Source organism: Kogia breviceps, chromosome 19 (assembly GCF_026419965.1).
Source record: "Kogia breviceps isolate mKogBre1 chromosome 19, mKogBre1 haplotype 1, whole genome shotgun sequence".
NCBI classification, from domain to species: domain Eukaryota; kingdom Metazoa; phylum Chordata; class Mammalia; order Artiodactyla; family Physeteridae; genus Kogia; species Kogia breviceps.
The window spans coordinates 6,382,507-6,410,381 of NC_081328.1; the positions used below are offsets into that span (position 1 = coordinate 6,382,507).

The 27,875-nt window shown below is 42.5% G+C and overlaps 1 protein-coding gene across 1 annotated transcript; it reads left to right on the plus strand.

Annotated features, from left to right (window-relative positions):
- Positions 1–26,926, plus strand: LOC131746625 (myosin-8). Its single transcript, XM_067021526.1, has 40 exons — positions 1–107; positions 311–341; positions 1,865–2,103; positions 2,796–2,939; positions 3,025–3,181; positions 4,732–4,759; positions 4,861–4,975; positions 5,059–5,151; positions 5,291–5,354; positions 6,022–6,120; positions 6,212–6,315; positions 6,470–6,608; positions 7,700–7,818; positions 7,895–8,044; positions 9,184–9,354; positions 10,251–10,560; positions 10,669–10,736; positions 12,516–12,603; positions 12,689–12,806; positions 13,155–13,278; positions 13,369–13,505; positions 15,006–15,261; positions 17,174–17,416; positions 17,508–17,684; positions 17,759–17,904; positions 17,989–18,079; positions 18,166–18,555; positions 18,976–19,102; positions 19,437–19,555; positions 19,683–19,879; positions 21,009–21,192; positions 21,278–21,443; positions 21,539–21,663; positions 22,576–22,884; positions 23,840–24,043; positions 24,324–24,449; positions 24,542–24,712; positions 24,880–24,984; positions 25,550–25,645; positions 26,654–26,926. Exons 3-40 carry the CDS (start codon positions 1,894–1,896, stop codon positions 26,801–26,803), a joined length of 5,820 nt encoding a protein of 1,939 aa, XP_066877627.1. The 5' UTR covers positions 1–107; positions 311–341; positions 1,865–1,893; the 3' UTR covers positions 26,804–26,926.
- The last annotated feature ends 949 nt before the right edge of the window (positions 26,927–27,875 follow it).

A 27,875-nucleotide genomic window follows, 5' to 3' on the forward strand; every position in this document is an offset into this window, starting at 1 on the left:
CCAAATGTCTTGCTCTAACAAAGAGGAGGTAGCTGCAGCATCAGCACATCAGCCCCTATATAAGCACAAAGGAGCCCTCCTGCTTCATCTCCACCAAGAACCCAGAGGTAAGTGATGGGGGCCTTGGGACCTGAAGGGCTCTGGGGGCAGAGACAGCTTACCCCGTGGCCCATCTCTGAGCATGAGACTGTTCCCCCCAACTTTGACTTTTATTTTCATACAGCCAAGTTTTAGGCCAGGGAAATATTTTAGTTCTGTAACTATCTGACTGGAACTTCAGAGCTTTGCTAACAAGAAACTTGTTTTACAGTGTTAAGCGCTTCTGAACCTGCAATCCAGAGGTAAGACTCTGCTTTACTCATTTATTGGTGGCAGAGGGGATTCATTTAGGGTAACGAAGCTGGGAACAGCTCTTCACTGTACACCATTTCCGTATTTTTGCAGTTATGTAAATAGACTGTGCTTCCAAATGTCTGCTTATAAATGCTGGGAAATCATGTTTTCAGAATCTCTTATGCTCAGAGACCACCCGCATCTGAATTCCAGGATTAAAGGACCATTTAGGAAAGAATGAATTTTGACAGTGAGTTCTCAGCTGCACTTAGAACTGTCCAGGGGCAATGGACTATTCCATGCCAACCTCCCCCTCCAGACAAGCACTGAATACTCATACACGTTACCAATATTTTTTTTAAATGCTCAGAAAAATTCTTAATCTAAAAATGTAAGCAAAAACAAACATCTTGTTAAAACCATAGTATTTTAGCTACTTTTCCATGATTCACTGTCGTTTTTAGAAAGGTGTGTTATTGTTCGTTTAAAAACTCACAAGTATTACACCCACAGAGGGGTAAATATCATACCTAATTTAGAAGAGATCCTGGCCCTCCCCCCAGGGAATTCACTGCCTGAGAGCAAAGGAGAGACCCAACCGGAGTAACACGCCAACACTGAGAGACGTAGCTATCAACGGAGGACCATGGCTCACATACATGTGCTGAACTCTTAAATTTTTGTCTCTTTTCTTTCTCTGGATGGAAAGAAAAGAAGCCTATGGAATTTATGTGGGATGAAGAAACTTCTCCGTGCTGAAGCTCTCATTTCTCTGTGGTTAGATCTGTTAACTGACAGGTGAAATCTCTCATGCCAAAAGGAGAATGTTAAAAGAGATTTTGGAATTAAGGCAATGCTAAGTCTCTTGGTAACAAGCCCAAATGATAAAAAAAAAAAAAAAAAACCTAGAATGATAAGAATTTATTATGGGTTTTTTAATGACCCACCAAGAGATATAACACCAAATATTAACATAAAGTAGATGTTAAAAATAATTATTTGGCTCATGAGAGGAAAAAATGGCCATCTAAAAGGCAAAGATGTTTTCGATAGCTTGGAAAATATCAATCTCCATTTGCACAAAACAAACTTTCCCTCCTAACTCTACGATTGTCCTGGCAAATGGCAGATGCAAACATTAAGCAGAAGGAAAAGTGGGGATTAAAGAATGACAGTTGCTAGAAAACAATCCATCAACAACAGTCTTAGCTATAGATATTGTTACAGCTTAGAGAATAAAACATGCAAGGATTCCGTTCTCACTCGGTTGTAGATGCCCTAGCCCTGAAGGTCAAGATATGCCACCTGGGAAGGAAATTTTCAAGGCCCTAAAAATGAAGCCTCACACTGGTCATTCCAAACCAGCCCCGTGCTTGGGTTACTGTATGAGAACACTGGTCAGCAACAGCTTGGAAGAATAGTTAACAGCCCAGGCAGGCGACGGAGCCTCAACGTTTCTTGCATTTCAAATCCTAGCTCCCATGTATAACTTGTGGTTTCTATTTCCCCTCTCCCTCATTTTTCCCCCAAGGCAACATTCTCTCTGAATAAATCGCAGCCATGAGTGCGAGTTTGGATGCTGAGATGGCTGTTTTTGGCGAAGCTGCTCCCTACCTTCGAAAATCGGAAAAGGAGCGGATTGAAGCCCAAAACAAGCCCTTCGATGCTAAAGCATCAGTCTTTGTGGTGGAGCCCAAGGAATCCTATGTGAAGAGCATCATACAAAGCAAAGAAGGAGGGAAAGTAACTGTAAAGACAGAGTGTGGAGCAGTAAGTAAAAACAGAAGGAGAAGACACTCCCTGCTTTATTCCTCCACCTCCTCGCTTCAAACTGAAGCCTTCCTTGCTCACAATCTCTAAGCCTGTGCCAATACAGACACCCTTCTGGTCCATTAACAGACATCAGATTTGGAAGATAAAAGACATTCTCAGCAGTAACCTCATTTCTCCCTTTCCCAACTACCCAAAGGACTTTAAAGCCACGAGGCTTGGCCTCCAGCACCTTCCTTCAATTCCTCACTTCCCAGTCTAAATCCCCAAAGTTGGGAGAAATAAAAACTAGCTTCTCCTATCAAAACAATTACTATCTATTTAGATAAACAATGTGTTAATATCCCCATTACTTCCCCCCAAATTGAAGTTTCTTGTAATAAATGGCCAGAAAAAATGAAAAATTAAACCCATTTAAGTAAAATGATATAAACTGATAAATAAACCTGGGACAAGGAAATGTGGGAGGAAAAAAGTATTTTTTAAAGAGTAGTAAGTATTCTAGCTCATCAGAGGGGACAGATTTTCTTACCATCAAATGCTAAGATTAATGTATTTTCATGCCTTTATTTAAAGGACACCGAATAATAAAATGGAAAGTGTCCACCACTGTAGTCTTATAATTAAAGCAGATAAACATGAATCCTACCTCCAACTGTTAATACAAACTTGTCTCTTACTTTACTTGCCAGACTCTAACTGTCAGAGAGGACCAGGTCTTCCCCGTGAACCCTCCCAAGTTTGACAAGATCGAGGACATGGCCATGATGACCCACCTGCACGAGCCAGGGGTGCTGTACAACCTCAAAGAGCGCTACGCGGCCTGGATGATCTACGTGAGCGCCCTTCAATATCCCTTTATTCCACCTGTCTCTCCAAGTAAAAACAAATCCCTCATGTTGAATGTTCTGGTTTTCTCAGACCTACTCGGGCCTCTTCTGTGTCACCGTCAACCCCTACAAGTGGCTGCCGGTGTACAACCCCGAGGTGGTGGCTGCCTACAGAGGCAAAAAGCGCCAGGAGGCCCCGCCCCACATCTTCTCCATCTCTGACAACGCCTTTCAGTTCATGCTGACTGGTGAGTGAGTGATGCATCTATATTTACAGAAATGTGGAAACAGAACCTTTAATGAACAAACAGACTTTGATGTGAACTGTAGGCCCCAATACAGCATGAAAACCTTTTATCGGCACACATCAAATGTATTGCCTTTGGAAATATTCTAAATTCCTGAGTTTCCTGTTCTTCCATGAGATATTAGAAACTGGAGAAGATTCTGTTCCTTTTTGTTTTTTTTTATTTGATTGTTTGTTTTTTTTGCACTGTTTTTAAATTGTCTTTTAAAGGAGAAGGATATCATGCCAGGAAACTGTTCTTTGGTTGTCAGCAGAAGCTAGCTACCTTCCAGAAATTATCCAAATGTGGGCTCATTCCAGAGGTTTTAACACTTAGCAGTTGCATTTACATTGCTATGTACACCACCACCCCTACAGAGGTCCCCACGCCCCCAAGTTTTGGGACTGCTCCAAATTCAAGATTACTTATCTCCAAATGTGATTTTTGTAAAAAAAAAAAAAAAACCACCCAAAACTGTGGCATTTGACCAGGTTAGAGACTAGAACATTGTTTTCTTATCTATGCTCCCACTAGATGTGATATCTTTCTTGATTTTTCTTCTACTGGAAAAAGAAATCAACCTGAATATGTTCCAAAATCTCTCTCTACTTCCCTGAATAGAGCTTTGAAGTTCTCTAAAGTCTATATCCACATCTAAATAGCACCCAAATTAGCATCTATTTCTCTGAATAGATTTTTTTAGATTTGAGAATGCTCTAAAATCTATATCAGTATAGAATTAAAGATTTAACAAATCAGAAAATTGGTATATATCCAACATATCAGTCATATAACTAGTGACAATTTTTGGTTTTATTACCTAGAAACGTGCATAAAATAAAGAGGAAAATAAAAGTAAATGAACACCAACATTTACAATTCCAGATCCCTTCCTTTTTTAGTATTACCAGCTGTCAAATTAATATGAAAAACCGGGAGGAGGCCAGGTAGCAGAAAAATATATAAACTGTTAGTCAAATAGACCTAAACATCTTGATAAGCTATGTAACTATTAGAAAAGTAACTTATTTCTCGCTGGGTTTGTTTCTTCATCTGTTAAATGAAACTTCAGAATTGTATGATTCTTAATGAAGTAGTTACAGATGAAATTATATGATGCCTGGAATTTTCTTTAAAATAACCAAGTGAGTTTAGGATGGGAGTACAGGTTATACAAAGCTGGCCAAATAATAACTGTTGAAACTGTATGATGGGTACATAGGAGCTCTTTATACATTATTGCCTCTACCTCTGTATACGTTTGAAACGTCCCATAAGTTTTAAAACTAATAATATTTTCAGAAGAAACAGATGATTCTTTGCCTCTCGTTTTCACAAATTTTACTCCAAGAGGCAAGTACTATCTGGGAGCTGCACACAAAACCAAGATCACAGGCAACATCTTCAAAATGTTAAAAAGGATAAACTGATTAATCTTTACAGAGTCAATAATCTTTGTATTGAATGTGTACTATTTTTAAAAACTGAGGGTCTTGATTTCTTTTTTACAGATCGTGAGAACCAGTCCATCCTGATCACGTATGTGATTTTTTTTCTTCTTCTCTGGTTTGTGGTGACTGTCTTAGATGTCGACAACGTGAGCTGTAGTTCTGATCTCTTCTCTGGTTTCTGTCTGACAGCGGAGAATCCGGGGCTGGGAAGACGGTGAACACGAAGCGTGTCATCCAGTACTTTGCAACAATTGCAGTCACTGGGGAGAAGAGGAAGGACGAAGCTACTTCTGGCAAAATGCAGGTGGGTCTGACCGGCGGCTCAGAACCAAGACTGGCAGGGCGCACAGGAAGCGCCAGATGTGAGGACTGCTCTTGCCTTCACAGGGGACTCTGGAAGACCAGATCATCAGCGCCAACCCGCTGCTGGAGGCCTTTGGCAACGCCAAGACCGTGAGGAACGACAACTCCTCTCGCTTTGTGAGTCTCTGGGTCACAGAAGGGTTTTCTCAGGCCTTAAATGCCCAAAAAGGCCTGTCTGAGTTACTAACTCAATCCCTTCTTACTCGTGTGCTAACAGTGTTGTATATAACATCACATCGTCTTTTTCACTTGCAAGGGTAAATTCATCAGGATCCACTTCGGTACCACAGGGAAACTGGCTTCTGCTGATATTGAGACATGTGAGTAACAGGACCATTGAAAATCAAACAGAGAAACAAGTGATGTCATCTGCAGGGATATTTCGCAACACTCGTTGAGCACTGAGCCTGCTGGCAGTGCTGCCCGGGAGCTCATGCCAGACTTACCCATAATCGCTGTGTGCTCCATTTACCTCAGTCTCAGGCTGATGGCTCTATAACACATTCTGCAATTCCTGCCTCAGAAGCAACTATGACATTTTCTCCAGGAAAAACAGTAGGACTATCTACGGACTCCTATGAGTTATCTATAGGCTTACAATACATTTCTGTGATTTGCTCTTGATCTGAGCTTTGGTAGGTGTTTCCAAGGTCGTCCCTCACCAAAGAATCCAAGGTGATCTGAGGACGGAGGGGATATTAAGGATCAATCATGATACAGAGGTCGCAGGTCATCCATATGCAAAGTCGATTTTTACTGGAGCGTGCATACCTCACTCTCTGCTCTTAGATGGTGAGGACCGTGGGTAATTGCCATACGTGTTTGGAATTCTCACACGTAGTACCGACAGGGTTGATCATCACGTTGACATCTCAATGGAGCCTAATGTAATGTCCCCAATTTTAGCCAAAGACACTGCACTTCATTTAGTATCTCAGCAGCATTGATATTTCTTCTAATTCAATGTCTATTTCCCTCTCTTTCCAGATCTTCTAGAAAAGTCTCGAGTTACTTTCCAGTTAAAGGCAGAAAGAAGCTACCATATTTTTTATCAGATCACTTCCAATAAGAAGCCAGATCTGATTGGTAAGGATGAACTGAAATTCACAGACAAAAGTTAATATTTTTGTTGACAACTTCTCATGTAAAACATACACCCTGAATTCTATGTACCCAGAAACGCTCCTGATCACCACCAACCCATATGACTACGCCTTCGTCAGTCAAGGGGAGATCACAGTCCCCAGCATTGATGACCAAGAAGAGCTGATGGCCACTGATGTAAGACACACACTCACTTTTAAAAAATCCATTATGTACGGAAATGACAATAGCAACCACACTATAAGTGTGGTTACCTTAGAATAGAGTGTAAATTCTCCAAAATACGTTAGTCTCTTCTGCCCTATCTTTGTCCTATCATTTCTCCTGGCAGAGAGCCATTGACATCCTGGGCTTTACTCCTGAGGAGAAAGTGTCCATCTACAAGCTCACGGGGGCTGTGATGCATTATGGGAACATGAAATTCAAGCAAAAGCAGCGTGAGGAGCAAGCGGAGCCAGATGGCACCGAAGGTACCAAATGAACCTCCATCGGGGTTTAAATTAGAGAATACGCCAAGGAAAAAAAAAGGTTATTCTAAACTCACATTTCCTTTGTAGCTGGACTTCTGAGGGGCACGCACACATTTACACACACTGCAGGCTTTCCTCACCCCCCTTCCCTCCTCACATCTCCATATCTCCATCTTTCTATGCAGCCCAAATGAACCCTAACAGCCACTTGTAAGGATATATCTAAAAAGCACAACCTGGGGCCAGATCACTAGAGAGGGAATGAGACAGAGCCTTGACTTGCTTTGCCTTAGCAGTGGCGAGAAGGTATACAGGATAACTTGGCATATTGGTCTATTTCAGCACCAGCTGGGTAAACCTAGTGGAGGGATACAGGGTCTTGCCCAAACACAGAGCTGGGGCTGGAGGACATCTGTGCACGTGTGTGTGCGTTGTCTACATTTAACCCTCAGACAATCTAGGCAACAAGTAAGATAAAAAAGAAACTGAGAAAGAAAAATCATACACTCTATGTATGGAAAGAACATGGAACTTACAGGATCTACCATGGAAGCTAAAGTTATCTGCTCCTTTAAGCCTTTCCTGACCCCCCTGGCTTGACATTCTCTCTCCCTCATTTACATCATAGTCACTGACAAAATTTTAGAAGGGGACTCTGTAGGAATCATGCACTAAAATTTAAGCCTCACATTTTCAGATAAAGAAGCTAATTCGTTGAGGTTAAATTGGGAGGAGCCAAATTGAGATAAGGTGTATTTATCTTACCTTCCACCCCCACCTACTGTGTCTTAAGAGCAGGGACTCTTGGCTTTTGTGTTACATAAATTATTTCCATAAACACTGGACAAGTTTTTACTGTTGTTGAATTTCTCAGGAGTTGCTTGCAACAATTCACCAAAAGCCAGGGTAACTGCCTGACCATTTATTAGCAAGTGTATGCTCTAATATACAGAGAGCCTCACCTGATCTTCTATAGAATTATTTAAAGCTTTTAATTTAAATAATAACGAAAATGGATGGAGGAAAGTGGACAGACGACCTTGAAGAAGGATCTGCTGTTGAACAACATTCCGTGAACTGTGTCTCTGCAGTTGCTGACAAGGCTGCCTATCTCCAGAGTCTGAACTCTGCTGACCTGCTCAAAGCCCTCTGCTACCCCAGGGTCAAGGTCGGCAATGAGTACGTCACCAAAGGCCAGACTGTGCAGCAGGTAATGGCGCAGCCTCAGAGGATCTCACACTTCCCAGGCCTTTCATAGTGCCAACAACCTTACTCTGTCCGTGAAGGTGTACAACGCGGTGGGCGCCCTGGCCAGAGCCGTCTACGAGAAGATGTTCCTGTGGACGGTCACCCGCATCAACCAGCAGCTGGACACCAAGCAGCCCAGGCAGCACTTCATTGGCGTCCTGGACATCGCGGGCTTTGAGATCTTTGACGTGAGTGTATCTTCATGTTAATAAAAAGTGGGAGAAAGGCAATCTGGGTTTGGATGTACTGAGTATTATCCTTCATTTACACTTGTAGTGCTTACATTGCTTTCTCCAGCATGGCAGCTAGAACGAAATAGCCAGGAAGTAACTGGATAATAACAGAAGTAATCATAATAGCTAACATTTATCACGAAGCCTGTATTTCTGGCACTCTACTAAGCACTTCAAAATGTTACCTCATTTAATCCTCACAACAACCCATGAAGGAGTAACTAATATTACTTCTAATTACACGTGGAGAAACAGATGCAAGAAAATCAAAACACGTGCTAAAGATCCTCCAGCCATATAAGGCAAAGCCACGCCAGGAACCTGGCTATGCAATGTTTGGTCCATACACAAGGCACCTCCCACGGAGGAGAAATGGCCTAGAGGTAGAAGCGTGGTGACAGTCCATAGTCCTCCCTTTTCCAGATTCATCTGACACACACCATTTCCCCTCTGGGGCATCGGCCTTATCATCTATAAAATGAGGGTGTCAATTATTATAAAGACTCCATCAGATCTTCAATTTCTGTACCACGCCAGGTCCCCACTTTCACAGACCTGACAATGAGGATTTACCAAATGTCTGATATGAATAGAAGAGCAATTAGCCTATTAATTTCACTCTGCACATCAACTAAAGGTCTTAAGAAAAGCTTTCCTTAATAATGTGATGCCAAAAGTGAAAATGTGACCTTTATCTTGAATTGGGGGGGGGGGGGTAAAAGAAGTGAGGCTTTGCAATGAATTACTTTCACCCTTAAAACTGAACCGTAACTCACAGGATCATGGTTATACTTTTAATGCCCATGCAAAAAGCACATTTTTGCCCATGCAATCTTCAGAGGTGGAAAGAGGTAGATTGTACCAGAACTCTTGCTATGTGATTGACAGCTGTGCCTTTAAATAATGCTCAGAAATCATGAAAAGGGTTCATGTCAAAAATGATCATTTTTTCCCCCAGGATTTCTGAAGAGACAACAATCAGTTTAAACTTTATTTCATTACTGTATTCCACATATTTTCAATAAAAGATTTTTCAGTGATGAATTCTACTGCTATAAAAATCCCCTTAATGTTGGAAATTTGGTTTTGTGCAGTTCAACAGCCTGGAGCAGCTGTGCATCAACTTCACCAACGAGAAACTGCAACAGTTTTTCAACCACCACATGTTCGTGCTGGAGCAGGAGGAGTACAAGAAGGAGGGCATCGAGTGGACGTTCATCGACTTCGGCATGGACCTGGCCGCCTGCATTGAGCTCATCGAGAAGGTCCGTTTGACTTCTAAAGGAAACCCGAACTGAAAGGATAACTTCCCCAAGTGCCTTAAGCAACTCCAGAATGTACTACTGTAATCTTAAATAGACTGATATCAGAACAAGTTAGAAAATTACTTCAGAAATGACTTTCTCTTTTCAACTTTTACGTAAGGAGAATCAGAGAGTGTTTAGCTTCATTTTGTCGTAACAAGATCTGTTCTAACACTGACTCAGATCCAAGTTTAAAGCAGCATCTCTATTGAGATGGTCTGCTTCACTAGAAGAACTACCTCATTTGTTCTAAATCTATCTCCACTATGATCCAAGATGTCAACAATAGAAATAACTGCTTTCTAAATCAAAATTAATGCACAGGTAACACAGCTAGGGTTTATATCAAAGGTAATCTGTTTGGAAGTTAAGAGTCAAGTTGCAATGCTTCTTCATAATCTATCTTTAAGGGATTAAATGCACAAAATGTCTTAAATAAGGTTTGCATTATTTATACTGTTAAGTTATTGCATATATAAAGTAAACATCATTCTAAGTCAGTAAGTCCTTTCCATAGAAAAATAAAACTCTGACAATAGATTAATTCACCAAACAGGGGAAAATGTGGTAATCACGGAACATTTTAATAAGTCGCCCCCACTTATGCAGTGCTGACATTTGGAGTTTATATCCAGCTATTCTTTTAATTGAAAACAATGCTATGGATTGAATGTGAGAAAGAATAGTGGAAAAGTCATTCTAGTGAAAACAAAAGGACCTCTTTGCGCTATGACCCTGGTTTACTTTATAAATATATTTAATTAGGAGTGCTCATAATTCAATCGAATGACGGCCACTATGTCTACATCTTTTGAGACAAGATAGGTTGACACCAATGTCTACTTTTCTGAATTCAGCCACTGGGCATCTTCTCCATCCTGGAAGAGGAGTGCATGTTCCCCAAGGCCACAGACACCTCCTTCAAGAACAAGCTGTATGACCAGCACCTGGGCAAGTCTGCCAACTTCCAGAAGCCCAAGGTGGTCAAGGGCAGGGCCGAGGCCCACTTCTCGCTGATCCACTACGCGGGCACCGTGGACTACAACATTACCGGCTGGCTGGACAAGAACAAGGACCCCCTGAACGACACGGTGGTCGGGCTGTACCAGAAGTCCGCAATGAAGACTCTGGCCAGCCTCTTTTCCACATACGCTAGTGCTGAAGCAGGTACTTTCTGGGCCCCTGATCTAACTTCACCTATCCCCACAGAATGTTCACATACCATTCCAGCCGCTGGGATTCTACTTCCGTTGATGGGTTTTCTTTTTATCTTAGACAGCGGCACAAAGAAAAGTGCTAAGAAGAAGGGGTCTTCCTTCCAGACTGTGTCAGCCCTTTTCAGGGTAAAGTACAAATTTAATTCGAAAAGTCTATTCAGTTTCTATGACTTATCATAATTAGGATAAGAGTAAAGGATTTAGAATAAAATAGGAGGGAATGGAATGTTAATAGGAATTCCTTCAAATATGCTTTCTTGTCAGGGTACAGCCAAAGCAATCCTCCTCCCGTAGGGCTGAATGTTGCACCTCTTATTCCTTATTATGCTCATCTAATGTATTCAGGAATTCCGAAATGCCCTCAGAAGCTTTCTCGTTATATAATATGGCCGATTTTTAAGGAAGCACAGCTGAACTTCAGAGGTCGCCCTGTGGAAAGCCGCATTTTTATGGCACGAATAATGCTGCCCTTGAGAATGTTCCTGAGTTCCCCTCTGACGATTGAGCCCGAGACACACCCTTTAGGACGTCCTTCCATCAAATCACATCTTTGTCCTCCGAGGTGGATTTAATTTTTGGTGATAGCTGAAAATTATCTAAAGCCAAACCTAGTGATTTAGATGGATGATTAAGATAGAAAAATAACAGTAATAATAACATTACTACAAATAATGTGATTCTCTTAGATGGCTTAAAAACTGGCTCTTCTGGGGCTTCCCTGGTGGCGCAGTGGTTGAGAGTCCGCCTGCCAATGCAGGAGACACGGGTTCGTGCCCCGGTCCGGGAGGATCCCACGTGCCGCGGAGCAACTAAGCCCGTAAAAAAAAAAAAAAACTGGCTCCTCTAAAGGGGAACATGCGGAGCATCTGGTCTAATGGCTGCTTTGTCAGGATTTCTGGGGCTAAGTCTCGTTCTTTTTAGAACTAAAATGCAGATACTATGTATGACCTAAACAAGAAAACAGCCCTGTTCCTTCTTTTCTCACTACCAATTTGCATTATTTCACCAAATATGCCCTTGTTTCATCAACTTATCCTTGTACATAATTGCAAGATTAGAAACTCACATAACTTATTTTGTTTACTTCCTAATAGTTAACTGAGATATGAAAAATAAAGCACCTCCGCCTTCTCAACGAATATACCTAAGAAATACTGAGAAATAGCTACTTGCTAGTTTTCTGTGATGGAGTAAAACACCACTGTCTGTCATAATCAGTTACTCTATTTCTGGAATAACTCCCCCCATATGCTTCAGACTGTGATCATTCTCAGGTACCCAAGATCCACTCACACAAGGTCATATAGCCTTATGACTTTAGACTCTTCCCCCCCCCCCAAAAAAAAAAAAACCCGAAAAACAAGAGGTTACAGGTCCCAGGGAGATAATACACTCAAGGAAGGAACGGCAAACACTGGGACAGTGGCTAACCTAGGTTACCTCTGTAAACTACTACCGCGAAAAATATTAGCACTGAGAGAGATGGAAGAGGCCGTAGAGGTAATCCCAACTATTTCCAGATGAGGCCCAGAAAGAGAAAAGGGAGTTCATAGAGTCAAGCAGCTCACTAGTGGCAAAGCGAGACTGTAGACTCTTGTCCTCTGATTCTCGGTCAAGAATACTTCCTGTGTGTCAAGGCTACTGAATTTGCAGTTTGTTTACAGCAGAGATCCTAGGTGTCATAAATGAATTCCAGGGAGAGCTGCATTTCTTCCCAGAACTTTAGCCCTTCGGTTACTTGGCAGGCTAGAATTCTTGAGGCCTTTAAAACACAGAGCAACCGAAGCCTCACAGACTTTTACCGATTATAGTTAAAGAAGTACCTAGGTTCGTTCCATATAGTTACCAAAAACAGCAACCTGAAAGAGAACTTTCTCATCAAGTCCCTTCTACCTGGTTTTCTAGGAAAATTTAAGTAAACTGATGACCAATCTGAAGAGCACACACCCTCACTTCGTACGGTGTATCATTCCCAATGAAACCAAAACTCCTGGTAAGATCTAAGAGCATGAAATAATCAAACAGGCGCAAGTTTGAGCATTCAGTGCCCAGTAGTCAGTACTCTGATTTATTTTTAGGGGCCATGGATCACGATCTTGTCCTGCACCAGCTGAGGTGTAACGGGGTGCTGGAGGGCATCCGCATCTGCAGGAAGGGCTTCCCAAGCAGAATCTTATATGGGGATTTTAAACAAAGGCCAGTCTCCCTCTGTCATATTTCACTGAATGCTGTGACTAATTGATCATTTTCACTGTTGTCCTCTGTTCATTGTTTTTATGTATCCTGCTTCGCCAATACTATGAAATTAAGTCAAATAATATAGTCTTGTGGTGCTAGAACAGAATACAAGCCAGAGAAGGTGGCATTTCTTAAAAACAGGATGGAAGCATGCATTAGCTTGTGGAAAAATCATATTGTTTTACTATCTGAACCTAAAAGGACAGTTGGATTTTCTACTTTTGCTTTTTCTCTTTTTACTGACGTTTTCTTTCGGTGTCATTTGGTTTTCATATATGATCACACCTTCCTAATCATTCTGAACAGATACAAAGTTTTAAATGCAAGTGCTATTCCAGACGGACAGTTCATTGACAGCAAGAAGGCTTCTGAGAAACTTCTCGCCTCTATTGATATTGATCACACCCAGTACAAGTTTGGACATACAAAGGTATGGCTATTACTTACCCCTGACCCAAGTCCTCTGCCATGGCTGTATTCCTGTAGCCTGGGGATGATTTGTAACTTCTCCTCTCTCCAGGTTTTCTTCAAAGCTGGCCTGCTGGGTCTTCTGGAAGAAATGAGAGATGAAAAGTTGGCCCAGATTATAACAAGAACTCAAGCCATCTGTAGGGGATTCCTAATGAGGGCAGAGTATCAGAAGATGCTGCAAAGGAGGTAACCATGCAGAGGATGAGGACTGTAAGGTCTCTTAGGGACTTTACATCGCTCTTCCTTATTCATTAACTCTTTCATCTTGTGGGTAATATGCACGTCTCACCCAGTTCGGAACTCACTCTTACAACACGTCAGCCTCTGCTTAACCCCTCACGCTGGGATTCCCTTCAAAACTTCTCTCCTCCCTCAGTTTCTCCCTTTCATTCATCTCACATACAGCAGCAGGAATCATTTGCAGTAAACACTATTTTCACCACGCCGTATCTGTCTGTGGTTCCCCACGGTCTCCCACATCAAATTCAAGTTGCCTGTGTGTCTGTCAAGGCCACTCTCTACTCCCCACCTCATCTATAATCTCCCACCGCACAGCCTTTTCCAGCCAGGCTAAACAATGTGCTTATCTCCTTCTCTCCTGTTTGCACAAGCCCTTCCCCCCCCCAGCCTAATTTATCTCTTTGCCAATTCAAGGCTTCCATTTCTGCTTCCTCTAATTAACCTCATCCAACCCATTCACCCAGCACTACTGCATTCCCTGTCCTTACACACACGTTTTGCATTCATTTTGCTCATCTGTACGTATTTACTTCTGTGGTATAAGTGTTCCCAAGTCTTTTCCATGTGTCAACATTACAGTTTATGTCATGAAATCTGCCTTCTCAGAGATATGGTTCTTATAAATTGGACCTATAGAAATAGAATCTCCATTTTAACAAGCTTGAAGAGGCAAACACATTGTTATAAGGCAGGTAAACCTTGCCAGTCTATTGCTACAGTGTGCAGGAGGAGTATCTTTTATTAATATTTTAAAATGTTATTTAAATAAAACAAATTTCGTAGCTCAATCCACGCTAAATGCTCTGCAGACATTAACAATCTAACTGAGCAGATAAGAAGTAGGCATTTGAAAGGACTTGAGAAAAGCCAGTCTATTATGTGAAGAAACTAACAGAAGTTGTTTATGGAGTAGATAATTCAGCAGCGATTAAAATGAAAGGAGAGGTTTCAAGGAAAACAGGATAAACCATAAGCTCAATTTAGGTGGGCAGTTAGGAAAGCAAGCCATGCCCTTTCACAGGTCACATCAGTGTGCCGAAGGCCAAGCAGCACAGTTAACTTACACCTGCCACACCCACTCCCAAGTCACTAATATTGTGACTTCTCAAATGTTCTTAAAATGGTATGTGTTGCTCATATATACAAAGTACTCCTCCTCTAAAGTCAGCTTCTTTGCTAATGTGACAGGGGCTTGAGCACACACGATCGTTCAGCATGAGCAGTGCACACCAGCAAAGTGGTCATACTGAGGACCGCTCTGAGTGTGAGGGCACGTGTGTGTGCGTGTGTGCGTGTGTGTCCTGCATATAAAATACACAGAATTTGACACATCACTTACATGTGCCGGGGTCATTAAAAGGGGAGCTTGTATGTAAAAAAAATAATACTAACAATAACATTGTCTCTAATGGATCAGTCTACACTGCTACTTTTCGGTCATTTCAGAGAAGCCCTTTTCTGCATCCAGTATAATGTACGTGCCTTCATGAACGTCAAGCACTGGCCCTGGATGAAACTCTTCTTCAAGATCAAGCCCCTCCTCAAGAGTGCGGAAACAGAGAAGGAGATGACCACCATGAAGGAAGATTTCCAGAAAACTAAAGATGAACTTGCCAAGTCAGAGGCAAAAAGGAAGGAACTGGAAGAAAAAATGGTGACTCTCTTGATAGAGAAAAATGAGCTGCAGCTCCAGGTTCAATCTGTGAGTACTCTGTGTGCTGAATGTACCATGTCATGGAAGCTTTCCTGGAATTCACATACACTCTGGATTTACAAATGGCCTTTTCTTGAAAAAGAAAAATTTCTAGTTGCTATTTGCAGTATTTCACTTAACTTTCAATATTCCTGTGAAGTAAGGCACCAACTACTTCCAAATTGCAAATGGAAAATGGGAGATTGAAGAATTTGTTTAACTATATCACAGGGCTTCCCTGGTGGCGCAGTGGTTGAGAGTCCGCCTGCCGATGCAGGGGACGCGGGTTCGTGCCCCGGTCCGGGAGGATCCCACGTGCCGCGGAGCGGCTGGGCCCGTGAGCCACGGCCGCTGAGCCTGCGCGTCCGGAGCCTGTGCTCCGCAACGGGAGAGGCCACAACAGTGAGAGGCCCGCGTACGGCAAAAAAAAAAAAAAAAAACCACAATATCACAAATGTAATAGGAATGAAGGAAGCAGTTTAAAGGCAAAGCCCCCAAATCTCAGTCGTTTTACTCCTCTGCCTTGCCTCCTTCATCCCAGTCTTAAGAGCCCTATTTCCTGAATACAAGTGTATGAGATTGTATTTAAACTCATAAAAGACAGTTATTCTTATTTCTCTCTGTACCTCTTTTCCTCAACCCCCAGGATTTAGCTCAATAAATTCATCTGCAGTTACCTGAACTGAACTACCACGGTGCAAGCCAGAGCTAGTGACCTCTGGGCTTCTTCCTTTGACACTGACCCTGAGTGCTCACGGCCTCTGTTTATTGGTTCAGGAAGAAGCTGTCATCAGAGTGGGGGCAGGCCTGGCATCAGCACTCTGGCCAAACAGAACCTCCCATTTCCCTGGTCCAACAAGCCCAACAACGTCAGGAAGAAAAAAAAAAAAAAGAAAGGTTTTCTTAAAATGTTTAAGCTATTTTCAACTTTTCCTTCTGATAAGTTCACTTATATGAAGGTTACATTTTCCCAATCACAGCCTCTTCACCTTAACCTCTTTTCATTGGTATTATCATTAGTCAGTGAGTAAATATATACTGAGTGTATGACTATTAAAAATAAAAGCAAAGGAACCCTGGAAGTCCTCATTATCAAACGTTTAAGCATTTTAAAAACTTAAGATATAAACACACACGGAGAAGTTAAAGAAATTCCCCAGCCCAGAGTAGTAAGGTCTTGGCTGAACTGATTTTTATGAGTCCTTTAATCATTTATAAAAAACCTCACTGAGTTATGTCGTTTCTCAAAATTACAAGTTCTTATATAGGCTAATATTCATTTTGAGACTAATAGGTAATTCTTAAAATGGAAATGGAAACCTTGGACAATTATACAGCACTGTTACGGTCTGTCAGGGAGGTTTTGAGTATATGAAAAATGCTTCATGGAAATGTATTTACAGGCATAATATTACGTAGTTTTTCTTTTTAAAATCCAGTGTAGCAGCTAGCTGTTTGAGGCAAGTAGGGAACGATCAAAACCAAAACTAACCAATTTGACTAAGTCAAAACTCTTTGATTATTGTAGTTGAAATGTTCTTAGCAATCATTTATTCCAATCCTCTTAATTACATGAGATAATTGAGGGTAAGAGGAGTAAATCAATTTGTGCGAGGTCATACATATGGAGGCAAATTTGGGACAAGGAGCCAGGCTTCCTTTGGTCCTTCCACTCTTCTACACAATACTTTTTAAAATAGTCAATTGCTTCAATCCAGTCATTTTTCAGGCTAATTTGCTTCTAAATCTATAGGGCCATATCTAATTAGCTATGTTTCTCCAGACAATGGAATGATGTTCAATTAATTTAGATTCATACTGAAAAATTCATTAGCATTCAGTAAACAGTACTATTTTGTGCAAAGAACAAGTTCAAAATAAGTAACAAATTCTCTAAACAGCTCAGCAAATCTCTCCACAGGAAGCTGACGCTTTGGCTGATGCAGAGGAAAGGTGTGAGCAACTGATTAAAAACAAAATCCAGCTGGAGGCCAAGATCAAGGAGGTGACCGAGAGAGCTGAGGATGAGGAAGAGATCAATGCCGAGCTGACCGCCAAGAAGAGGAAACTGGAGGACGAATGCTCGGAACTGAAGAAAGACATAGATGACCTTGAGCTGACACTGGCCAAGGTTGAGAAGGAGAAACATGCCACAGAGAACAAGGTATGAAATACATTTGTATACAGCACAGAAGAGACTGCCATCTAACTAAGCTGCTTTAGAGCAGAGATAATCTCTTCCTTAACCCTTCTAGGTGAAAAACCTCACAGAAGAGATGGCAGGCCTGGACGAAACCATCGCAAAGCTGACCAAGGAGAAGAAGGCCCTCCAGGAGGCCCACCAGCAGACCCTGGATGACCTCCAGGCTGAAGAGGACAAAGTCAACACCCTGACCAAAGCTAAGGCCAAGCTAGAGCAGCAAGAGGATGATGTGTGTTTTTAATACCCATTTGAAAGTTGTTTTTTCATATACTTTCAATTTTTAACAGTTTATTTTCTCATTAGCTTGAAGGGTCTCTAGAACAAGAAAAGAAACTTCGAATGGATCTAGAAAGAGCCAAGAGGAAACTGGAGGGTGACCTAAAATTGGCCCAAGAATCCATAGTAGATATAGAAAATGACAAACAACAACTTGATGAGAAACTTAAAAAGTAGGAACTCCAGAAAATAAATTCTAGGCAACATCATCTCTCAATTCTTATGGGTACTAATCTGCCTTGTCCTTCTGTCTAAAGGAAAGAATTTGAAATCAGCAGCCTGCTAAGCAAAATCGAAGATGAGCAGGCAGTGGAAGTTCAACTACAGAAGAAGATCAAAGAGCTGCAGGTGGGTCGTCTCACCTCCATTTGCTTCTGCGCCCAAAAGAACTGAAACTGAGGTGAGTCCATGTTAATGTGCTGTGTCACTGCCAGGCCCGCATCGAGGAGCTGGAGGAGGAGATCGAGGCAGAGCGGGCCTCCCGCGCCAAAGCAGAGAAGCAGCGCTCGGACCTCTCCCGGGAGCTGGAGGAGATCAGCGAGCGGCTGGAGGAGGCCGGCGGGGCCACTTCGGCCCAGATTGAGATGAACAAGAAACGGGAGGCCGAGTTCCTGAAGCTGCGCCGGGACCTGGAGGAGGCCACCCTGCAGCACGAGGCCACGGCGGCCGCGCTGAGGAAGAAGCACGCGGACAGCGTGGCCGAGCTGGGGGAGCAGATTGACAGCCTGCAGAGGGTCAAGCAGAAGCTGGAGAAGGAGAAGAGCGAGCTGAAGATGGAGATCGACGACCTCAGCAGTAATGCAGAGACCATTTCCAAAGCCAAGGTACCCAATACTGTCTTTAAACGAGATAGTTAATAACTGTAAGAACCCTCATTGTTCTCTGGCATTAAACATTGTTTGTAGGCAGTTTATAGCACTGATCTAAAATTTTGTATTCTAATATATTCCATTTTATTTCATTTTTTTTAAATGCTGGATATAATTTGTTATATGATTATTTCAAAATCTACTTTGTCTGTGTCAAGTATCATTGGGATAAAGTCCCAACAATGAGCGCTTTGGGGAGATTATGCACCCGTCATACTTGAATCCTAGCATGTTCCATAGAGTTGGTGCCATAAGTTTCAACTACACCTGACATAAATTTATTCACTCTAAAAATATTTTAAGAATCCAGTGGTAACTTTTTTTTTTTTTTGACTGTATTCAATGTCTCATCTTTCGTGGGTCCATGTGCCGCAGGGAAACCTTGAAAAGATGTGCCGCGCTCTAGAAGACCAAGTGAGTGAACTTAAGACGAAGGAGGAAGAAGAGCAGCGGCTGATCAGTGACCTGACGGCTCAGAGGGCGCGTCTGCAGACGGAAGCAGGTAGAGATTTCCCTCAGTCCTGCAATTATGTCCTAGACAAAAGCAGTTCCGGGGGTTCTGAATTATTAGCGATCCTCCCACATTAGAGGAGAGTCATCAACTATAGGAGTTTGCTGGGCGGGTTAGAAGAAATTTTAAAAAGCAAGAAAGAATCAGCAGACTAGTTTATTTGTTACCCTACAATAGCAGTGCTGCTTTTTAGTCTAGCCAGTTCTGTAGCAATATTTATAATTAGTTAAAGTATATATTTGTCATATACATACAATTATATATACAAACTTTAGGCTTGTTTGTTTACGCCCTGAACAAATTCCCTTACTTCGATAATTCTTAGGTGAATATTCCCGACAATTGGATGAGAAAGATGCTTTGGTCTCTCAGCTTTCAAGGACCAAACAAGCATCTACGCAGCAGATTGAGGAGCTGAAATGTCAGCTCGAGGAAGAAACGAAAGTAAGTTTTACCAAAAGTATCCTTGGCTGATCAAACCTAAACATATTCAGTTAGGTGCTCCTTTAAGTGTATAAATTAAATATCACTGAAGAAATGACTTTAAGTCACTGAACTCATACCTCCGCAGGCCAAGAGCGCCCTGGCCCACGCCCTGCAGTCCTCCCGCCACGACTGCGAGCTGCTGCGGGAACAGTGCGAGGAGGAGCAGGAAGCCAAGGCCGAGCTGCAGAGGGCGCTGTCCAAGGCCAACAGCGAGGTGGCCCAGTGGAGGACCAAGTACGAGACGGACGCCATCCAGCGCACGGAGGAGCTGGAGGAGGCCAAGTGTGTACTGTCAACTCTAGAGGAGGGAGGGACATGACAATGGTTTCCTAGCTGCCCAGCTCAGCAACTCCCAGAACACAGCTGTGACCATAACAAAAGCAGAAGCTACCCTAAGTGCATACCGTGGGTCAAATACTATCCTATATCAAGTCATTTAGTTTTCACAGCAACATTACATTGCGTTATTATTCATATCCCTGTTTTACAGACGAGGAAATTGAGACTGTGAGAGGTTAACCAACTAACACAAAAGCCTATGATTTATAAAACAGTACAGCTGAGATTAGAACCAGACATTCTGCTTCCAGAGACCACCTTCTTAAGTATTGTAGTACAAAGACAGATACTCATGTTGGAGGCCATCCGAACTGCGCATAATGTTCAGGGTTAGTCTGAATAAAGTAAAGCCTTAGTCTGGGTACAGATCAGAGGAGGCCTGCAGGTAGATCTTCTAGAGCATTAGGGCTAACGGTTTTTGTGTACATCAGGCACGTATAGTTGGCACACAATTGGGAGTAAAGCAAGAATGTAGACGATTCAGAAGGAATAAAAAGAAAAACCCTGCCTTTGCTTAGACTACATGAATTATCCTGATTTATTTATCCATTCTTCTCTCAGGTGAGACTGACCAAATATATATTATGAGAAGAACCTGGCTATTTTTCTCTAGGAAGAAAAGTATATAAAATAAAATAGAAAGTCTGAGAAAGCAAAAGAATATGCCCAGTGTATCTGTGACCAACAAAATATCTAGTTAGTCTCAAATCCTTTTTGGAATGAGATGAGATATAAATCAATCGATAGAATTGCCCTGGCTAGTCATTCTCCATACCGTACTCAATCAGAAGCCCTGAAGATCCTGCAATCATACGCTGTAAGATACATACAGACAATGTCAGCTCCAACAATGGCCTCTAACAATTCAAAAACAAAAAGGACTTGAGTCCAGTTGTTCACCACTTTGGACCTTTTCACAGTTTAATCCATCTAGAGAGCAGTTCTGGCTACCACAGTTTTGAAAACCATGCTACTTGACACTGTAGAAAAAGGATTTTGAAACGGGGCTGAGGAGTTGAGCGCTTGCCCCTGTTCCTGACCTCTCTCCTTAACTGCCTGGCGAACTTCTCAGGAAGAAGCTGGCCCAGCGTCTGCAGGAAGCCGAGGAACACGTAGAAGCCGTGAACGCCAAATGCGCTTCCCTTGAGAAGACCAAGCAGCGGCTCCAGAATGAGGTCGAGGACCTCATGCTCGATATCGAGAAGTCTAACGCTGCCTGCGCGGCTCTCGATAAGAAGCAAAGGAACTTTGACAAGGTGGCCCGGCCTGCTCCAAACTCCATCGATGTTTGACCTAGTCTCCCTTTCTCCTTCCATTAGCTGACAATGTACTGCCTTTCAGGTCCTATCAGAATGGAAACAGAAGTATGAGGAAACCCAGGCTGAACTTGAGGCCTCCCAGAAGGAGTCCCGTTCTCTCAGCACTGAGCTGTTCAAGGTCAAGAATGCCTACGAGGAATCCCTGGAACAACTTGAAATGCTAAAGAGAGAACATAAGAACTTGCAGCGTGAGTGCTCTTGAACTTCCCTACCCTAGATGGCCCTGCAAAGGCCTTGCCATGTTCTATCGGTCTGATCACTTCTCCCTTCTGTTCACCCACAGAGGAGATTTCTGACCTCACTGAGCAGATTGCTGAGGGGGGGAAGCAAATCCACGAGCTGGAGAAAATAAAGAAGCAAGTGGAACAAGAGAAATGTGAAGTTCAGGCTGCCTTAGAGGAAGCAGAGGTGCGTATACGGATGTTGTGGGGGGAAAGTCAAAGACGAACATCGGTGGAAACACCACTGTTTTCACTGGGCAATAGCACTATGCGATGGATCCGTTATTACAGAGCAGGTGAGAATCTGAACTCATAGAACCTTTATGAAGGGCAATTTGGCAATAGTTATCCAAAGTCTTAAAAATGTAATAATATGACCTATCAGTCCTATTTCTAAGACTCTATCCCAAGAAAATTATCCTAAATGGAGGCAAAGTTTAAACACAAGATGTCCAATCCAAAAACAAGGTAAAGCAAACTATACAACATCCATATGATGCAATTTTCTACAGCCATTAAATGCAGTTAATACTTGTGGTAGAGGATAGTTTTCAAAGCAAGACACACATTTGCATATGTAATATAACTTTATCATGTATAAATATATATAAATAGAAAAAAACTAGAAAAAAAATGTACCACATGAAAATTGTGCCTCTAAGTGGAGGCAAAATAGGAAGGTTCTGTTTTTATAAATTACCCCACATTCTACAATGGACACATATTTTGTAATCAAAAATATATATGTTTTAAAACTGAGAATGTCTACAACAGGAATTAGTATATCACGTGAACATTTTAATTTTTAGAACGGGAGAGAATTCCTGTTTACTACACATAAGTTTAATCATATAATTTTTGTTACTACTCATATGAATAATATTTGCATAGCACTTTATAGCACCCTAATTACAGAGTTGCCCAATAGAGTCTATGACTGAACAAATTAAAGGATGATTTACCTAGTAGGGTCCTAGAGCTCTTTTATTGTACTCTGTAATATCAGACAAACTGATATTAGTAAGAGTTTGGCTCACAAGGGAATACCCTCCAAATATTCATGTTCCATTATTAATTAATTGATCACTGTTATGTTAAGGCATCTCTTGAACACGAGGAGGGGAAGATCCTGCGTATCCAGCTAGAGTTGAACCAGGTCAAGTCTGAAGTTGACAGGAAAATTGCTGAAAAGGATGAGGAGATCGACCAGCTGAAGAGGAACCACATTAGAGTCGTGGAGTCCATGCAGAGCACGCTGGACGCAGAGATCCGGAGCAGGAACGATGCCCTGAGAGTCAAGAAGAAGATGGAGGGAGACCTGAACGAAATGGAAATCCAGCTGAACCACGCCAACCGCTTGGCAGCAGAGAGCTTGAGGAACTACAGGAACACCCAAGGGCTCCTGAAGGTAAATGGGTCCACATTAAGAGCCCAGACAAGCCAGGGAAGTGACCCATCTCCCATTCATCACAACACCTTCTCGTCACACCATCCTTTTTTTTTCTTTTAACAAATTATACAGTTCATAGTATGGAGGAAGCTAAAAATAAATACACACAGAATATATATCTATTTATTTTTGGCTGCATTGGGTCTTTGTTGCTGCGCGCGGGCTTTCTCTAGTTGCGTCGAGCAGGGTCTACTCTTTGTTGCGGTGCACGGGCTTCTCATTGCGGTGGCTTCTCTTGTCATGGAGCACAAGCTCTAGAGCGCAGGCTCAGTAGTTGTGGCACACACGCTTAGTTGCTCCGTGGCATGTGGGATCTTCCCGGACCAGGGCTCGAACCCGTGTGCCCTGCCTTGGTAGGCAGATTCTTAACCACTGCGCCACCAGGGAAGTCCGAATATATTATTTTTAAAGAAACGTTATATAAAAGAACAGAAGCCCAGAGATAAGCTATGATACGAGAGAAAGTAAAAGACTTAGGCACCAATAGGCCTGAGGTTGAGTCTTAGTTTTGTCGCTTACTAGCTGCCTGATTTTAGGCAAGTTATTATAACCTCTCAGAACCTCTGTTTCTTCTACAAATTAAGAATGAAACTACCCATCTCACAGGGTTACTTGTGAGGATGAAGTGAGAAGACAGATGTCAAGTGCTGGGTACAGCATATGGAAAACGCTCCATAAATTATAGATACTGGTGACTCGCACATGAAAAATAACCAGTTGATAGCATAAAACACAACAAGAATCAGTCTCCTGATAATCCTCTCACCTAAGCAGGTGACATCCCCATTTTCATGCTCATTCAAATGACAGGCCTGTCATTTCCCGTTCCTGGCACCAACCCATTCTTCCAGTTCATCTCCTGGGATGTTCACATCTTCTTCAGAGTGTCTAAGACTTTTTATTAACTTAACAGGATACCCAGCTCCACCTGGATGATGCCCTCCGGGGCCAGGAGGACCTGAAGGAGCAGCTGGCGATCGTGGAGCGCAGAGCCAACCTGCTGCAGGCCGAGATCGAGGAGCTGCGGGCCACCCTGGAGCAGACGGAGAGGAGCAGGAAGATGGCAGAGCAGGAGCTCCTGGACGCCAGCGAGCGCGTCCAGCTCCTGCACACCCAGGTGGGACCCTCACATCAAACAAACGCTGGTGTACCGGACAGTGATGAGTCACAATGATAATACGGAAGCACTCTAGTTTTATAAATATGTGTGTATTTAAAAGGATGGGGGAGACGCTTTAAAATACGAATTGCAATTACCTCGAAGTGCCGCAGTTATAGATGATTTTTTGCTGTGTGTTCTTCTTCAGATTTTCTACCAAATGGGGCAGGGGCATTACTTCTTTAAACATAAGATTTGGGCAACTGCAGGTCTTGTAAATTTTCACTACTTTTAACAGAACACCAGCCTGATCAATACAAAGAAGAAGCTGGAGACAGACATCTCCCAAATGCAAGGAGAGATGGAGGACATTCTCCAGGAAGCGCGCAACGCAGAAGAGAAGGCCAAGAAGGCCGTCACTGACGTGAGCAGAGCGCCACACGGGGGTGGTCAAACTATACAGTCTTGATGCTCTACCTCAGCTCTCTCCACTGGTTTTGTTTCACTGCTAATCAGGCGGCCATGATGGCCGAGGAGCTGAAGAAGGAGCAGGACACGAGCGCCCACCTGGAGCGGATGAAGAAGAACCTGGAGCAGACGGTGAAGGAGCTGCAGCAGCGGCTGGACGAGGCTGAGCAGCTGGCCCTGAAGGGCGGGAGGAAGCAGATCCAGAAGCTGGAGGCACGGGTGGGTCTCTCAATCCCTCCGAATCCGGGAAGTGAAAACGGCACTCCCCCATCCTTGACTCCCATCCTTATCCTGTGGCTGGGGACAGCCACCCAATATCTTCAGTAGGTCCTGAGTTAATTAACATCCCCCCAAACTGACTATATAAATGTCTTTCTTGATTGTAGGTACGTGAGCTTGAAGGAGAGGTTGAAAGTGAGCAGAAACGTAATGCTGAGGCTGTTAAAGGTTTGCGGAAACACGAGAGAAGAGTAAAGGAACTCACCTACCAGGTAAGGGGAAGAGCTTTCTAGAATATCCAGACTTCCTGCACAAAGGGAAATTGAAAACCTGGTGACTATGTGGTACTCACAAATAGCTACATAGTAACTTGATATGTATAAGGGGCAAATGACGCAGTCACCTATCACAGACCCTTTCCTAAGCAAGGAAAATCAGGAAGGCCTTTAGAAAATAGTGTAAGTGAGGAAAGAATATAGGTTTCAAAGACAGATAAACTGGTTATTAGTCCTGGTTTGGCCTCTCTTACTTTTTAAACTTGGACAGGTTACCTAACACTCTAAACCTTAATTCATCACCTGTAAAATAGAATAAAAACATCTACCCACCAGAGTAGGGAGGTAAGGATTAGAGACGTGTATAACTGTCCAATATAGTGCCTGCACACGCTGGACATTTAACAAGAGTGGCTACTGTTAATACTGTGAAGGAAGCCTTGAAGAGTTGACCACATTTACCCCAGGCCCACCTGCCATCATATCAAAGTGATTTACTTCACCACCTGTAGTGGGTTTATTTCGCTGGATTCAATACAGACCACTTTTTCCAAACTTCCAGACTGAGGAAGACGGCAAGAATGTTCTCAGGCTGCAAGACCTGGTAGAGAAATTACAGGCGAAGGTGAAATCATACAAGAGACAAGCTGAGGAGGCTGTACGTATCTTTAAGCCCTTGAGGGAAGAAGAAAACTTCTTTGGGGGTAGAAAGTGGATTAAGAGAATGCGTTAATGAGAAAGAATGAGACCAAGTAAGAATATGTCATTCTTATTTTAAGAGAGATGATATAAATATGAATTTACTCCCAAATCCTAATTATAGAATAAGACTTCAAGATGAGATATTTTTATTATTAAGCAATTTGTAGGGCTTGGGGGGAAAAAAAAGAAAATTCCAAATAACCCACCTTACTTGATAGCTGCAAAGAATATCCAGCAGAAAATCTAACACCATGATAAATATTCCTCTCCCCCTAGAAATGCACAAAATCAATTGTTCCCAAAAGCCAAACAGAAATCTTTTACCCCAGCTGACTCCTTCCCTCACCACCAGTGTCATCAGCAGGGACCTATCCCTGCACATTCGCTGTAGCAAACTCGGATGTGTTGGAAGATTCTCCAGCTACACTTTTCCTGGTTGTCCCCCACTCTCCCAGACACAATGTAGTGGGTAAGAGGTAAGAAAAGGGAACACGAAAGGGAGAGGCACGAATGGAAGTTAAGTCCAGCCAACAGAGGGCATACTTTCTTCCTATCCCCATCGCCCCAGCCGCAGCATCTCTGGATACCAGAGTCAAAATATATGGCAAAAACATTTCAGCTGGGATTTTCCCAAAGTTAGAATTTGACTTTACATTTACTTTCTAACCTCTGTGAGCGAGCGTACATGGGTCTCTCTTCCTCCTTTCCACCCAGTCCATACATCGTACATAGATTTCACGTATACATGGCTTTGACATAATGAGCTTGTCTTCCATTTCAAAACTGTTTCTTCTTTCATTCTTTAGAGTAAAAAATGTAATGGAAGTTACAAGTTCTGTCTGGATTTGAAATCAGATATGACAAGCAAACCATAAGAAGGAAATATCTGAGTTGAGGAAATAATCCTGTTTGTGACAAGTGCAATGAGAACCCCAAAGTCTAACTCTCACAACTTTATTCTTAGGAGGAACAGTCCAACGCTAATCTTGCCAAATTCCGCAAGCTCCAGCACGAGCTGGAGGAGGCCGAGGAACGGGCTGACATTGCCGAGTCCCAGGTCAACAAGCTGCGGGTGAAGAGCCGGGAGATTCACGCAAAAGTCAGTCCAGAGTGAACACATCTGCCTGATGCTGCCAAGGGGCTGACGAAATGCACAAAATGTGCTATTTTGGGTCACTTGCTTTGTGATGTTTTTCTCTTAATGTTGAATAAATAAAAACTACAGTGAACTGATCAACTGAACCAGACTCATTTATTTCCAAAATTATTTATTCTCAAACACAGTTCTCACCTAGCTATTATATTTTTTTAACATTATATATGGCTTTGTGGAACATTCAATATTTGTACCTCCCTCACCACCCAGCATCCCCTTTTTCCCACCTCCAGCTCCACCGTACACACACAATTATCTTTTACTGGACTTAATTTTATTAAATCTCTCTAGATTGTTACAGATTACTAAGGAAAACACTCATTGAGGTTTTACCCCTTCAGACAGGGCACACTCGTGCACCCTCTGCACAGGTGGTTGCTGAGCAGCTACTATGCACCGGGCACTGCTCTCAGTACTATGGGAAGAGCAGTGAACAAAGCAGAGTTCCCTCCCTCCGGGAACTTCTATTCTGCAAGGAAAGAAAGGCAGTCAACAAATAAGAAGCCGTGTCTACTATATTTAAACTAGATAATCAACAAGAACCTACTGTATAGCACAGGGAACTCGGCTCAGTATTCCGTAATAACCGAAATGGGAAAAGAATTTGAAAAAGAATGGATACTTGTGTGGGTATAAATGAATCACTTCGCCGTATTCACCGTACACCTGTAACTAACACATCATTGTTAATCAACTATACTCCAGTATAAAATAAAAATTTTTTTAAAAGATCTACAAAAAAATTAAGAAGCTGTGTAATATGTCAGATAAGTGCTCATGAGAAATAAAAAAAGTAAGAGGGAGGCAGTTAGTACTTTGTAGAGAGTCAAGCAAGGCCTCTCTAATAAAAAGACATTTGAGCTGAGACCTGAAGTAAGCAAGAGTATTCCACGCAGAGGGAACAAAAGAAAATGCAAAGGCCCTGAGGCAGGGGCAGTTTGGCACGTCCCAGGGATAGGAAGGAGGCCAGCAGGGCTAGAGGAGAATGAGCAAGATAGTTAAGGCATAAGAGAGGAACCTGGGACCCCAG